At 32.1% G+C, this 16,849-nt stretch overlaps 1 protein-coding gene across 1 annotated transcript; it reads left to right on the forward strand.

The window, feature by feature from the left end:
* The first annotated feature begins 13,262 nt into the window (after positions 1–13,262).
* LOC115985698 lies at positions 13,263–15,800 on the forward strand. The gene is made up of 2 exons (XM_031108612.1): positions 13,263–13,907; positions 15,102–15,800. The coding sequence occupies exons 1-2, from the start codon at positions 13,263–13,265 to the stop codon at positions 15,798–15,800; spliced, it is 1,344 nt and encodes a 447-aa protein (XP_030964472.1).
* The last annotated feature ends 1,049 nt before the right edge of the window (positions 15,801–16,849 follow it).

Raw genomic sequence — 16,849 nt, forward strand, 5'->3', positions numbered from 1 at the left:
TGCACGGTAGCTTAAAGGTAAAATATATATATATATATATATATTTTAATTGGTTTATCTCTCTCTTCTTTTATTAAAATAATCTTTTTTCTCTCTTTCTTTCTTTTCTCTTTCTTCTTCGCACTCCTTTCTTCTTCATTGAACCCAAACCCAACACTTCTCCCTTTCAATTTTTTTTTTCTTATTTTTTGTTCCTTCCTCCAGCCATTTTTTTCTCTATTTTTTCTTTCTACTTCACCTTTCTTCTGCACCAAACCCAGCCCTTATCTTCTCCCCCTTGATTTTTTTATTATTTCTGTCTTCCTCCAACTCCTCAGCCCCTGCCTGTCAAGTCGCTAGCGACCAAAGCCCCAAGCCATTTTCGACACAAGTCCTGAGACTCCAGTGACCCAAGCCTGGTGGTAAATTTGGCTAAATTGATGAAATTGACTTGTTCAATTGATGTAATTGTTCATTATTTTCTGAACTCTATCTTGTATGATGATCAATTAGTCAATATCTTTCAAATTGATCAAGTGGTTTTTCAAAATTTTGGGGTGAAAGCAATAAAGTTTCCATTCTCATCACAATCAGACTCATTATCAGAAACTTCACCATCACTAAGGGTTACAGCCATAGCCTTACCCTTAGACTTCAAATATGTAGGATATTCAGATTTCAGGTGATCATACCCTTGACATCCAAAACACTGAGAACCCAATGTGGGTATGTGTTTGTGTTTGTGGTCAGGGTTAGGGTCAGGATCAGGGTCAAACTATGTTTGTGTTTGTAGGTTTGTGTTGGTGGTTGGGATTGGTTAGGTTGAAGCCTGGTTTGGCTTAGCATTGCTATGGGTGGTTGTTGTTGGCTGTGGCGGTGATGAGGGTTTTGTTTTTGGTTGTCATTAGGTTTTTTGGTTGCTGGATTTGTGGGTTTGTTGAATTTTGGTTATTTTTATGTGTGATTTTGGTTGGTTTTTGAGATGATTTTGTTGCAAATTTGGTGGATTTGGGTTGTGTTAATGGTGGCCTATGAACAATGGAGGTGGCTGTGGGTTATGGGTGGCAGTCGAGGTTGTTGACAAAAATTGTTAACCGTTTAACAATAATTGTTAATTTATGTTTAACAAACGTTGTCATCTTATGTTTTAACAAACGTCGTCAAATTATGTTTAACAAATATTGTCAAATTAGTCAAATTCATCAAACATAATTTCACCCATAGGCCTTTTGGCATATGGGTTTTATTGATGTGAGTTGTACCCATTCAAATAATGTATCTCTTAATTACAATCCCTTGTTTCAAGGGAAGACCTTTTGATTCCAATCATGTCATCTTTATTTATTTGTGTGTTCAAGAGGACATATGTCTTTATTTATTTGTGGCTGCACCTAATAATTTATTTAGGTTGCCTACGTACCCTTGGCGGGGATCAAGCCACTTCGTAGTTCTTAATTTGAGGTTTTAGCTTCAAAGTTTCAAATATGGTTTTGTTCCCATTTTAAATGATGGATCTTTAAGTCAATACTTTGGCTTTTAATTAAGTATTGGGTGAGATAATTGGTTTTAATCTCAAGGATAAGTCGATGACCATATTTTTATGGAAATTGATTCAAGGATAATATTTTGATTGAAGTTTCCAAATTTAATTAATGGAAAGAATGTTCCTTTGAAGCAATAATTATTTTTTTATGAACATTGAGAATTAGAAAATTTCCTTTAAGAATTACTAACTTTGATCTTGTTTAAAGAATTAATAATCCTAAAGAATTAGTCACAATTAATTTGGTAGAGTTAATGCCTCCCATTAATTTGATGATGGAGTCAAGAACTTCATTAAAATGGTAGAGTCAAGGACTCCAATTATTTGGTAGAGTCAAGGATTCCAATTTTAATGGTAGAGTCAAGGACTCCAATTTTGGGGTAGAGTCAAGGACTCCAATTTTAAGGACTCCAATTTTGGGATAGAGTCAAGGACTCCAATTTTAAGGGTAGAGTCAAGGACTCCAATTTTGGGATAGAGTCAAGGACTCCAATTTTGGGGTAGAGTCAAGGACTCCAATTTTAAGGGTAGAGTCAAGGACTCCAATTTTGGGATAGAGTCAAGGACTCCAATTTTGGGGTAGAGTCAAGGACTCCAATTTTAATAGAAAAGACATTACAACACAAATTGAGAGAAATTTTATTTGGTAATTTTCAAATAGGATTTAAGAGTCAGGGACTCTTGTATAAAGTTTCATGTATGGAGTTAGGAACTACTCATGAAACCCAACCCTATTTGTTTTCCCAAACAAAAATTATTTGAAGAAGGTTGAGAGAAAGATTTTAGTAATGAGAGAATTTTTATTTGGTAATGTACAAATAGGAGTTATGAGTCAAGGACTCATATTTAAAGTTTCATGTATAGAGTTAGGAACTCCCCATGAAACCCGATCCTGTTTGCATTACCAAGTAAAAATTCAAGTTTGAGAATGAGGGAGAAAGAGATTTAGAGAAGAAAGGGACTGATGTAAAATCCCATATACGAACCTATGCTGCGTATTTCTCCTCTGCTTGATGTTGCTCTCTCTGTCTGTGCCTCTCTTTTTTGTCTTCTCTCTATGCCTTTGCCGTGTGTGTGTGCACTTCTCTCTTTTTGTATCTCAGCTTTCTTTCCTTTTTTTCCTCCTTTTTCTCCTCTCTTTTTTTTTCTTGCGTGCCTCCCTCTATTTATAGAGAGATTCCAAAGAAGTTGCTCCCTTATTTTTCTCTCAACTGATCAGATCATGGAGCAGTTTTTGTCAGTTTTTTCCTCCACAGCTCCTAATTTCATGTTGAGCCGTGACCCATTTTTCAGCTTCTTTTCTCTTTTTATTTGCTCCGTTGCTTTTTAAACTCCCCCATTTTAGCTTGTGACACCCCCACTTTTCAACTTTTCAGGCCCACTTTCACCAAACCGTTTTCCTTACTTTCTGGTAATGCCACTTCCTTATTCACTTTTCAGCTTTTGTTTTTGTTTTTGTTTTACTTGATTTGTGTCTATCTTTTGCTTTTGTACTAGGCAGCAGGCTATGAACGTGGCTCATATATATATATATATATATATATATATATATATATTTTGTAGTATTGGCTAGATGCCGACCATACATGACCACACTTTTTTGAACCTATGCTATTGTTTAATCCTAGTTGCCATGTACATGCAACACTTTTTATAAAGTAATTTTTTGGTTTCAACAGAGGTGGTTGGGGTTTTGGGCTTTAGAATCTTTAGATAAGAGAGGGAGAGACATGTGTGAAAGAAATAATAAAAAATAAAAAATAAAAAATATTTAAATGAATAGGTAAAAAAATAGAATCACTGATATTGGATGTTTTGTAAAGTGAGAAAGTAAAATAGATAGAATAGTTTTTTGTAGTGCCTAATAGCTAAAAAAATAGCTACCAATGTGGATGCTCTAATTTTTGAATAAAAGCAAAAAATTTCTGCCGTTAGATTTAGCTCTTTTTTCAGTTTAGCCCAATATGATCATGTGCAATAAATATGTTTAAGTATTTTTAAGAGTAATGTTGGTACTATAATATTTATACAATTTTTGTTATAATTTGCCACATAATGAGATATGACCAGTTAAAATATGGCAAAAATTGTGCAAAATGTGTGGTAATAGCATTACTCAATTTTTAATTAATATTTACAATTTTTTAAAAATGAAATGAATAAAATTATGTATATAATAATTATTAAATTGTTAAATAATTTTAAAAAATATTTTAGTTAACAAGTGTCCTTCTAATTCTTATATAATGATAATTATTATTATTATTATTATCATCACAAGTTTAATTAATCAACATATAAATAAATACTATATTTAAGTTTGCTTAGGATTTGATATTTTTTATTTGTCTTGTGAGAGTTATGATATGAAAAAATATATTTAAAAAATATTGATTTCTATATTTAATTGGATTATTTTAGTTAATTTCTCTATTTATACTAATTTTATATATTTTTAAATAACTATTAAATTAATTATGATATCATCACGATTCGATCTCGATTCGACGTCAGTCAGACCTCAAAAATCTTGAACATTTTTCTTTTACGGTTCATTAAATGATCCGAATCTGAAAACCATGATTATGGTAATGTCAATACTTGACATTATAATGTTTGGTGCATTTATTTGTATAAAAAATTACAGAAATGTAAAATTACCAAAAAAATCACATTACCATATATCATTGTTATGTAATTATCTTATTGAATCTTGATAGTCTTATACAAACACATTGCATGCACTACATGCGCGCTCATAGGCTTTTTTAATCTTTTTTTTTTTTCAATGTAATTTTTTTTTTATCTCAATTTGAAGTTTCGTGTTTGACCATTGATGTTGCACATTTGCAAATTACTTATATAATCATAGTGTGATGAGATAAGCTCCAAAAAAATTGAACACCAAAATTACATTGAAATCATATGTCCATATATGGATGTATTCACTTTCTGGTGCAAGCCTCACACTTCTGACTATATCAATACTCAAGAATTCACAAATACATAAGAAAGTTCAATTTAAGATGAGTGAAACTTTTTTGACACTAGACCAAAATAGAAAAAGGAAAAAAGCCTCTTAGTATGCATGTTGTGGGTGTGATGAGGCTAGTATATCCACTTTTTGCATTACTTCTAATTTGATTGTCAATTTTTTGATTTTTGAAAAAATAGTATAATTAGAAATAGAATTTTTAAAATATATTCAAACTAAATGCATCTTAAACTAATGGCATAGATATGCTCATGCTCAAATACATTTTTTTTGGACAAATTTTTTAGTGACTTCTAATCAGTCACATTTCATTGGGATTTCTCATGTATGTGTTCATAGGCTTTTTTTTGTATATTTACACAGCCAGTTGTTCCCTTACGATTGTTAGTCAAGTAGGTTTCATTTCTACTCCCAATTTGTTCGTCTCTAGTGTTTACTACATTCTAGACACTATTAGGGCACTCACCACTACTGCTTCCACTCCCTTAATGTTGTCTACACCATTAATAGGTGTCCCACACCTATCTTACCATACCAAATACCATATGAATTATTGCATGACACAACTCCCAATTAAAGCCTTCTTAAAGTTTTTGGTTTATGCATGTTTTGTTCCCCTTCAAGCCCAAGAACGCATTAAACTTCAACCCCACTCACCATTTTGTTGTTTTCTTGGTTATAGAATTGAACAAAAGGGGTATAGGTGTTATGATCCCATTGCCAAACAGCTTAGGATCTCTCGTCATGTGGTTTTTTTGGTACACAAAATGTATTACACTTTGTCAAATTTCATGGATTCTACTTCTCCAACTTTAAGTGTGGATCCTATTCCAGACATATTCCCTGAGATCCCTTCTACCAACTCACTTCCTAATGAACCAATCATTCCAATTCTTGCTAGGCCCTCACCATTTGACCTACCTATAGATCTTGCAGCTACTCCTAACCCTAAACTTCATCAATCTATTTGGGTAACAACTTTTCCCTCTCACCTTTGTGACTATTATTGTATATTTATCATTACATCCCTTCATGAACCTCAAAACTTTCGTGAGGCTTCCTCTGACTCATTATGGAAACAAGCTGTGAAAGAATAATTGGATACACTATATAAGTCACAAACTTGGAATATGGTTGATCAAGTCTCGCTTGGGTGGTAGTATTGATTACTGCAAGGCTTGCCTAGTTGCCAAGGGGTTTACTCTAGAGTATGGGATTGAGTTTGAGGAAACCTTTGCCTAGTTGCTTGTTTTTCTTCTATTCGATCATTTATTTCCATTACAACATGTTTCCAGTGGTCTCTATTTTAGGTAGATGTCAAGATGTCATTTCTCAATGGCAAGTGTAGATATCCCATTTTGCAACTCCTATTTGGCCTAACTCGCATTGTAGTGTTATGTCATCACCATTACATGTCTCCAAGATAATATAAAAAATTTGGCCATTTGATCTCCAAATATTTTTTGTAAAACAAATCTTAAGGTCATAACAATAAAAAACAACAATTCATGAGCATTAATCGGACTATCGAATTAAAAGATATCAAATAAGCAAGTTTCATTTTCTCAAAAAAAAAAAAAAATAATAATAACAGTAAGGTACACTTGCATAACTCAGATTCTTACCATAGGTGATTATAATATCTTAATTTTGATTGGCCTATTTTTAGTCCAATTTAAATTGGGTGATGTGTCGTGATCCTATTAACTAAAGGTATGGTTTATTGTAAGGTTGCATGCACCAAATCTAGTCCAGGTGAAAGCATTTATTGATTCATTACAAAATAGGTAAAAATTGATTAATTAATTAATTAGACATATTTGGATTTAATCTGTTGAACTTGAGAACCATGAAAAAAAAAAATCAAAATTCGTAAGAAATTAAGTTTGAATTGGAAATGGAAACAGACGAAACGAATTAGGAAAGATCTGGAGGATTTTAGGACCAAGTGCCGATCGACACTTGGGTTAGAGCCTCCATATTTTCTTCCTTAACTTTTTCGATTTAACTTGCTGCCCACACAAGTTGACCATGAATCTTACATTTTTTACTTTAAAAAAAATTAAAAATTAAAAAAAAAAAACCTCAGTCTCTTATTGCCTAGAAACCTAACCCTATCTCCCCTACCCCCCATCACCTTCAATTCAAAACACTTAGAAATAGTTTAAAATCCGCTCAAAAAAGAAAACCCACAAATTAACCCATCCAAAATGCTCATTAGTCATTTCCTTTAACAAATATTTTTCCTTTTGTTATTATTCATCTCCAACCGTTCTTCCTCTCAAACTTGAACATGAAAATCCCTCCTCTCTTAATATAAAGAGAATAGAGAAGATTATATGTTCAGATATAATGCTTAGAGTGGACATGGGGTTGTAATATAGCATATCCTTGATAGAACGAAAAAGAAAACAAAAAATAAAAAACGAAAAACGAGAAGAATTCCATATAAGAGAACAAGTGTGCAGCTGAAGGGGAACACATTTCCAAGATTGAACGGTGCCAGAAGATTATAAGCTTCCATTTCACTACCAAATGATCTCCTTCTCCTCAATTCGTTCACATACACTGTCCACCTAGAGACAGAGTGATATATCATTTATATAGTTGGATAAAAAGGTCAGTTTAACAAAGGAGAGGACGATAAGGTCAAAAAAGTGAGTGAACTCCCTCCACTAACTGAATCACATGGCACATGCATTGTACTGCACTTGAAAAGTATTTTTCTTCTCTGATGTCGTACTTTATTGTTAATATATGGACTCCATTCAAGTAAATTACTTTGCAAGATCGAAGGGGCTCGGTAGATGAGTTTGAATAATGTTGTTTGAGTATTTTTGATATATATATAGGGGAAAAAATGTATAAAATATGTGTAAAGTTATTTAAAATGCTCAAAAATGTATTCAAAATGAGCTACCAAATAACAAGCCATAAGCAATTTGAGATTTAAATTTTTTTTGTAGAAGTTGTGATTCAAAATAATGTAGAAATTGTGATTTAAAATTTTTGTAAAAATATGTGTTTAAAGTACTTAATAAGTTATAATGCAAAAAATGAAAAGAAAAGTGTTTAGTACCATATTTTAAATAACATATTATAAATATGAAAAAATATGGGAAAGATGCTAAAACAACCCTATTAAATTGAAGCTCATCATGAGAAATTTTCAACAATTATTCACTTCAGCCAATTGGTGGTCATATAATTATAATCTAATAGAAAATAAACTATAATCAAACGTCACCAAAATGACTAATGCTTTTTTTTTTTTAACAAAGATTTGATGTTTGTAATATGTTATTTGTTTCAACTCCAATCTTGGCCCATGAAATGTCAATTTAATGGGAAATTCATGATTTTTAAGAAGAGCACAAATTTATACGGATAACTGGACTTTTAGTCAAATCTTGACTAAGCCCTATTTAGGTTGGTTAATCTTGGTCAGACTAAGTAAAATATGGTAATTTTGCATTCTAAGCTCTTGGACCATAAAAATGATTTATCTAACGTCTGATTGAATTAAATTATTTCAAGTATTTTCCCTTTTTTTTTTAATATTAAAAATGCAATTTTTGGCTCTTTAAGGCTTAAATTGGCATTTTGGCAAGCAAATCAAGGTACGTAAGACAAAATACAATATCAACAATCATCTATATAAATAATTTCCAATAAAACTCAAACAATCCATAAATATAAACTAGCACGAGTTTCAAAATTGAACACATGAAAAGAGATTAATAAAATAACAGAAACTGTATGATTAAGAAATTAAAAAGTTTATTTCCCTTCATTTATTAATTACTTATGGAGAGAAATTAAGCATGGCTTTAAGTTCACACAGAGAACAAGATTTTCCCTCATACATGATTTGTCACGTTCATATTTATTTCCCAATCATGCATCTTCACAGATATCTGCTTTTTTAATTCATATAAGTATAGTCCATCCTCTTGCGCTATCCATATACAATGATCTCCGCCGCAATTCTTTTGGAATTTCTCATTTGATGTAAATACATCAAAAACAGCATGGAACTTATCTTGCCAAAACTTGCAATAGTAGAGCGTTGTACCTATAACATTTTGGTGAAAAGAGAATTCCCAATATGTGTTGGGCTGAAGATTCTTAAGGTGGAAATCAGTATCTCTAGATTTACAATGGTAGTAAAGCAATTTGTTGTTAAGGTTGTTGACAATTCGTACATAGTTATTTCTAAATGGTTTGGGTATCACTGTAAATGCACTGCTTAAGCCAAAGGCTAACACAAGGACAAGCCAAAAAGAAGATAAATGGGATATTGTTCTTTGATTCATTTTTCCAATGTTTCGAGAAGGCATTGGGTTGCTCTCAAAATGTACATTTTATATGATTTTCAATGGAAATTCAATGAAGATAGTAGTAATAAATTTCCAAGCTTAACCTTTATTTGAATATTCAATGAAAATAATTTAAAATTTTAATGAGACTTTTTCATTGACTTTATTTTAATTTTAATTAAGGAATGATATTTACTTATCTATAATATAAAATTAATATATATATCAGAAAAAAATAATGATATATAATTTTTAATTGAGATTAAATTTTATTTTATATTTAGACTTTCAATTAGAATCTTGACATGTTCTTTTCTTTAATTAACATAATCAATAGTTTTATAATCTTGAAAATTATAAAAATATTATTAATAATTACCATAATCATATATATTAACAAATATTAAAATATCTATAAAAGCACAATCATAATAAATGCCTATTAATTAAAATATCTATAAAAGCACAATCATAATAAATACCTATTAACAACTATCATAATTATTAAATTTTATATTTAATATATAATTATTAGAATATTTTTCAAATTCTTATATAATTATAAGTGCTTGTAGGGTGTGGGGAGAAAAGGCCGGGGTTCAAGTCTCCAAGAGGGAGTTTCACACACATATACACTTAGATTAGGCTAGAGTAGAATTTCTATCTTTATATATATATATATATAATAAAAAATTGAATAATACTACCGACACAAACTATTTTACAATATTTTTACAAACTGCTGATCATAATTATTAAATTTTATATTTAATATTAAAATATCTATAAAAGCACAATCATAATAAATACCTATTAACAACTATCATAATTATTAAATTTTATATTTAATATATAATTATTAGAATATTTTTCAAATTCTTATATAATTATAAGTGCTTGTAGAGTGTGGGGAGAAAAGGCCGGGGTTCAAGTCTCCAAGAGGGAGTTTCACACACATATACACTTAGATTAGGCTAGAGTAGAATTTTTTATCTTTTATATATATATATATATATATATATAAAATAAAAAATTGAATAATACTATCGACACAAACTATTTTACAATATTTTTACAAACTGCTAATCATAATTATTAAATTTTATATTTAATATTAAAATATCTATAAAAGCACAATCATAATAAATACGTATTAACAACTATCATAATTATTAAATTTTATATTTAATATATAATTATTAGAATATTTTTCAAATTCTTATATAATTATAAGTGCTTGTAGGGTGTGGGGAGCAAAGGCCAGGGTTTAAGTCTCCAAGAGGGAGTTTCACACACATATACACTTGGATTAGGCTAGAGTAGAATACCTATCTTATATATATATATATATATATATATATATATAAAATAAAAAATTGAATAATACTACCGACACAGACTATTTTACAATATTTTTACAAACTATTGATCATAATTATTAAATTTTATATTTAATATTAAAATATCTATAAAAGCACAATCATAATAAATACCTGTTAACAACTATCATAATTATTAAATTTTATATTTAATATATAATTATTAGAATATTTTTCTAATTCTTATATAATTATAAATGCTTGTAGGGTTTGGGGAGCAAAGGCCGGGGTTCAAGTCTCCAAGAGGGAGTTTCACACACATATACACTTAGATTAGGTTAGAGTAGAATTTCTTTCTTTTATATTTATATATATATATATATATATAAAATAAAAAATTGAATAATACTACTGACACAAACTATTTTACAATATTTTTACAAACTGCTGATGTGGTAAATTTTTACTAATTCTAATATGGGTCCATCCCTAACATTGCTTTTTTACTTACAAAATCTATTTGAGAAATGCTAAAGCCACATCAACAGTTTGTAAAAATGTTGTAAATTAGTTTGTGTTTATTGCATTACTTATTAAACTTTTCCATGCATTGCACTTGTTGCTAACTTGTAGTACATTTTAATTTGAAAGAAAATGAATTAAATGATATTTGATTGAAATGTTACTTTAAAAAAAAAAAAAAAAAAGGGGATACTAAAAATACTACAAATTTTGATGTGTTAAACACACAACAAAAATGCAATTAAGTAATTTATTTATTACTGACTGTTAGTCTCTAAAATTTACTTGTTGATTGTTTTAGTCCCTAAAATTTCAAATGAGAGCTTTAGTTCCTAAAATTGGTTCCTCAAAAAAAAAAAAAAAAAAGTCCCTAAATTTTTATTTTTATTTTTTAAAAAACAGAGAGTACTATTGGTCCTTCCATCTACTTCCATAATTAGTTTTATTGTCTATGTGTCTAGCTAATGGAGTAATAAAGTGATTTTTTTTGTAACATGATAGCCACTTCATTGTTTAAAAATTACACGGATAAAAATTTAGATCCAAACCCATTTATTGAACTCATTTCTAGAACTTGATTCAAATCGAAACTTGATATATGTATCTTGAAGGCAGTTTAGGGAATTTTCTTGTGAATACAAATTGTAAGGATAAGGGCCCAAAATCATATATTGGGCCTTGGGCTTTGTCCTAGGACATTGATCGGTCCAAGAAAGAATAAACAGTGATGAGGGTGTTAAGTTCAGAGTACCATGAGTAAGTTAAAATTGGGAAGGCATGCCGAGGAGGAATATCTCCTTAGATAAGCTAAGCATGAGCCAGATGTGTATCATAGTATTCAAGGTGACCTTCCAAAAAGTTTCAGTGATGGGGATGATCATCGTGAACGTACAAGAGGGAGGGGAGTTCAGAAATATCTAAGGGAAAGCTGTTGCCACAGCATTGAATACTCTGCAGCTAACTTTCTGGCTGCATTTATGTGGAGCATTGAATTTAAACCCATACCGGGCCGTACAGTCGGATCGTAAAACCCTTGAACCGTTCACATCTACGGTCTATTTAAGGTGAAGAACCGTTCCATGTGAAAAAGGTATGGAACCGTCCGAACCGCGGTCCAACCATCCGGTTTTGTGAATTATGACCGGTTCACATGGTTCAAATGGGCTGCCTTGTTTTAGCTTAAACTGGCGTCGTTTCGTCCTCTTTTTTTTTCCCTAATACGACGTCGTTTGGGGAATTCTGATTGAATAACCCTAATTCCTTGAAATGAAACCCTCAGGTCCCTCACTCTCTCAATCACTCTCTGCCTCTTCCTCACTCTCTCAATCACTCTCTCATCTCTGCCTCTCTCCCTTGTCGCCGTTGTAGCTTAGCCCAGATCGCAGCTCACTCTCTACCTCTCTCTCATGCTCATCACAGCTTAGCCGTCGTAGCTCACTCTCTTCCTCTCTCTCATGCTCATCACAGCTCAATCGTCGCAGCTCACTCTCTGCCTCGTCGTCGTCGTCGTTGTTTGGTACAATAATCAATTTTTTTCTTTTTATTTTTTTTATTTTTTTTATGTTGTGTTCTGGAGGTACTAGATTTGGTTGTGTTTGACTTTATTTGGTGAGTGTTAGATCCAAGCTGTAGATTTTGATTAGATTGTGTGTGTACTTTGATTGTTTTTTAAGGTTGTTTTTTGGACACTCAATTTTGTTACTTTAAATTGTGCTTGGTTTTTTAATGAGATCAGATTTAAGAATTTATGGTTAGAGCAGAAAAAGAAAGGAAAAGGAAATTATGTTTGTCTGTCCACTGTGGGAGTGAGTGAAACATATGTGTGTGTGTGTCTGTTTGGTTTAGCTAAAATTTGGAGTAAAATTTTGGATATGTATTTAAGCTTACTGAGATTTATCTGTGGAAGCTTTGACAACATTATGGGAACTTTCTGAATATAGATTTTGAGATTTAGGGAGAATTAATTGATAGAGTTTATTCTTCTTATTGAGATTTATCTATGGAAGCTTTATCCTTTTTAATTCTTCTTTCTTTTATGTCAATTCATATTTTATGAATTGGAATAGAATTGATTGACATTAGTTGGTGTATTTATGTGGATAGAGTCTATTGTTATGTTTTAATTTGTAGTGTCTTTACTCTTTTTTACGGTTGGTAGTGTTTTAATGTGCATGAAGTTGTGATTCTTTGAATATCTGTATTTCAAAAATTGATGGGTCTATGCGTGTTTGATTGGCTGGTTAGTCTTTTAGATTAAAATGGAAACAGAGACCAAGTCTACTCCATCACATGAAGTTGATTCCAATGTAGTGGAGTCTAGCTCAAGAGTAAGGGAAAAGGTTGATCCGGCTTGGGAACATTTTAGCCTTGGGGCAGATGAGAAGGGACAAAATACTTTCACATGTGTGTATTGTAGGTAAACATATAAAGGTGGGGGTATTAATAGGATGAAAAAACACCTTGCGGGGATAAAAGGTGATATTGGATCGTGTAAAAAGGTTTCTCATGATGTGAGATACCAAATGTTGGAATATGTGAAGGAGTTTGAGTTGAAGAAAAAAGCTGAGAAACAACGTTAAGAAGAAATGTTTAGTGTACCTTCCACAAATAGTGATATGCAAGAAGATGAAGATGTTCAAGAAGTATTTATTAGTGGGTTGCCTAAAAAACTTGTTTTAGGTAAAAGAAAGGGTACAAAGCCAGTAGATAATTACTTTGCTTCAAGAACTACTCCAAGAGCTCAACCTGGTCTTAAAAGTGTGTTCCAAAGCAAAGAAAGGGTGAGGCAAGCTGATATGGCTATTGCAAGGTTTCTGTATGACAATTGCATTCCTTTTAATGTAGTGAATTCAATGTACTACCAAATGATGATTGATGCCGTAGCTGCTGCTGGTCCTGGTTACAAAGGTCCATCTTATCAGGCTGTACGGGTCCCTTTGTTGAGGGATAATAAGAAAGAGGTTCAGTTGTTGGTTGAGTCACAACGTAGGCATCGGGTAGAAGTTGGATGTACACTTATGGCAGATGGTTGGACAGATACTAGACATAGGTCATTGATTAATTTCCTTGTTTATTGTCCTAGGAGAATGGTATTTGTAAAATCAGTTGATGCCTTAGATATTGTGAAGAATACCAGAAACTTGTTTAAATTGTTTGATGAAGTAGTTATATGGGTTGGTCCAAAAAACATAGTTCACATGGTTACTGATAATGCTTCCAATTATGTACCTGTTGGTAAATTGTTGTGTGAAAAGTATAAAACTATTAGTTGGTCTCCTTGTGTAGCACATTGCCTGAATCTTGTGTTGCAGGATGAAAGTTCAAATATGTGTATAAACACTTTTGAACGTTTAGACCCCTAATTAACAAATTAACCAATTCAAGCTATATGTCAAACAACAAGTGTGCGAAAAATGAACATAAGCTATAATATAGAATTGGTAAAACTATCTAAGCCAAATTAAAATCACAACCCACAGCAGATAATAAAAGGCAAAGATAAAAGGGAAGGAAGATGCAAACACAAAGACAACACATGATGTGTTATCGAAGAGGAAACCGAAACTCTCGGCGTAAAACCTCTCCCCCACCCTCCAAGCGGTAAACAATCCACTAGAAAACGTAGTTGGGATACATGGACAGCAATAGACCCTCCAAGCCTAATCTACCCAGTACACCTAAGCCCTCCAAGCTTCTTGCTCCAACGAGGTTGCGCCGAACCTTTTTCTTTTCTAACTTCCTGGATTCCGTTACTAGACCGTAGCATCAACCGATGTAGATTGGTTCATTCCTAACTGCTTCCCAGAAAAATAAACAGCCCTCTCACAATGATGAATATGGTGAGAACAAGATTTTGGTAAAATGCCTCTCAAGGATTTGACAATGGAGAGGAAGAGAGTTGAGGAATTTGAAGAGACTCTAATGTATAGATTGTAGGTGAATCAATCTTGTTTTACTCTAGGGTTTCTCTCTCAAAATTCTCTCTGGAAACTCTCTTTCATTTGTGGGTATAAGGGGTATTTATACTGGAGGGAGAGGGGAATGTGAAACGCCAGATTTTATAAAACAGGGGTGGCTCGCGGTTTGGCCTCGCGACTTGACTGAGTCGCGAGATCCGTTCGGGAGATAACTGTATGGCCAGTTGTCCTTTTTTATCCTGTAGTGCTCCAGCTAGCATGACTGTTCACCTTTTGGCATGCTTGGCACGTGTGCTGCGTTTGGCGGCTTGCAGCTGTGAGCCACCTGCGAGATCAAGCCGCGAGTCTCTATTTTCTTGCACACTCTTGAGCAATCAACACTCTATCTCACTCACTACCCTTACAACAAAACCCACCTAAATACAAGGTTACTAAATGCTGAAATACAAGCAAATTTGACACGGAATAGAGCCAATAAAATGGTTGATTAAATTCAACTTTACACAGGATATGGGAGACATGCCTTATGTGGAGAAACTAAAAAATTGTGCAACCAAAGTTACAGTTTTTATTTATAATCATGTGGCTTTGATTGCTTGGTTGAGGAAGAGACCTGGTTGGACAGATATTGTACGTTGGACAGATATTGTACGTGCAAGAGCAATAAGATTTGCTACTACTTTCCTTTCATTTGGAAGCCTTCATGTGCATAAGCATGACTTGCAACCCTTAGTGACTAGCAAGTTCTCTGTGGACAATAGATTGGCAAGAGACTCAAAGAAAAAAGAAGTAGTTTCTATCATTTTGGATAATTCTTTTTGGGATGATATTAATGTTCTTGTCAAGATTTCATCGCCACTCATTCATTTGTTACGGATTGTTGATTCTGATCAAAGGCTTGCAATAGAATATGTGTATGAGGGCATGCATAGAGCACGGTTGGGAATCAAGAAGATCTTCCGAATGAAGAAGCACTTGTATAAGCCATACACCTCAATTATAAAAAATCATTGGGACAAACATTTGTGTAAAGATCTTCATGCTACTGCATATTGGTTAAATCCCGATTTTCAATATGATGAGGAGAATTTTCGTCAGAAACTAGCAGTAAATATGGCTATTTTGGACTACATTGGGACAAAATATGATGGTGATCAAGAAAAGGTAATTAAAGAAACCCAATATTTTCGAGACCATTGTCAATAAGCAAGACCACTCATCCAGGTGAGAAGTAATTAGTTTACTTTAATACTATAAACAAATCTTAGTTTTTTTTGTTCATGTTGAAAGTTAGTTTTGTCACTATAGTTAGAATAACTGAAGTGATTATTCAATTGAAAGTTTGTTTGTTTATGTTGATTAATATTAGATTACATTGTGTTATGAAAATCAGATGAATGGTGGAAGTTGTGGGGTGCTGATGCTCCAAACTTGCAAAAATTGGCAATTAGAATCCTTAGCCAAACTTCCGCCTTTTCTGGATGTGAGCGTTGTTGGAGTTTATTTGACCAAATACATTCTAAGAGGAGAAACAGTTTGGAGCATCAAAGGCTCAATGATCTTGTGTTTGTTAATCATAACTTGCGTTTGAGACATAGGTAAAATGCTATATCTTGTGATTATATTAATTTTTAAGAAATCATTTATATAATGTAATTGTTAGTTACTAATTATGTTCAAATTCCAATAATGAGCATGACATTTTATGCAGATTTTACAATAAAAAGTTTAATTTTGACCCCATTGATTATGCAAGTATCGACAAAACTGATTTTTGGGTATTTGTGGAAGAGGAAGACCCATATCTTAATTATGAAGAGTTGGAGAATGTAATTTATGAAGAGGGTGCATATCCAGCAAGTGTAGAGGCTTCTTCTAATATTGAAGGTTAGTTAATATGTAAACAATTTGATAACCTATAGTGAATTTTATTTTATTTTTTTCAAACTTGTATAAACATTATAATAATTTTTCTTTTTATTTTGTTCAAACTTGTGTGTAGAATCTATAGATGATAGCACTAAGGTTGAAGGAATTGATTTAGGAACATTTGGACAACCTATTGGCCTTCCTCCTGGATTTCCAGGGAATGATGACAAGCATGATAACTTTCATGACATTGATGATTTATGATCATAATAATTCTGTTTGAACTTTGAAGTTCTATTTTGTACTTTAGAGATAATTTCTATGTCTTTTTGTAAGACACAGTGTGTAACTTGGAGTTTGAAGTTTTATTATTATTTTTTAGAAAT

This window comes from Quercus lobata, chromosome 4 (assembly GCF_001633185.2).
Source record: "Quercus lobata isolate SW786 chromosome 4, ValleyOak3.0 Primary Assembly, whole genome shotgun sequence".
In the NCBI taxonomy this organism is placed as follows: domain Eukaryota; kingdom Viridiplantae; phylum Streptophyta; class Magnoliopsida; order Fagales; family Fagaceae; genus Quercus; species Quercus lobata.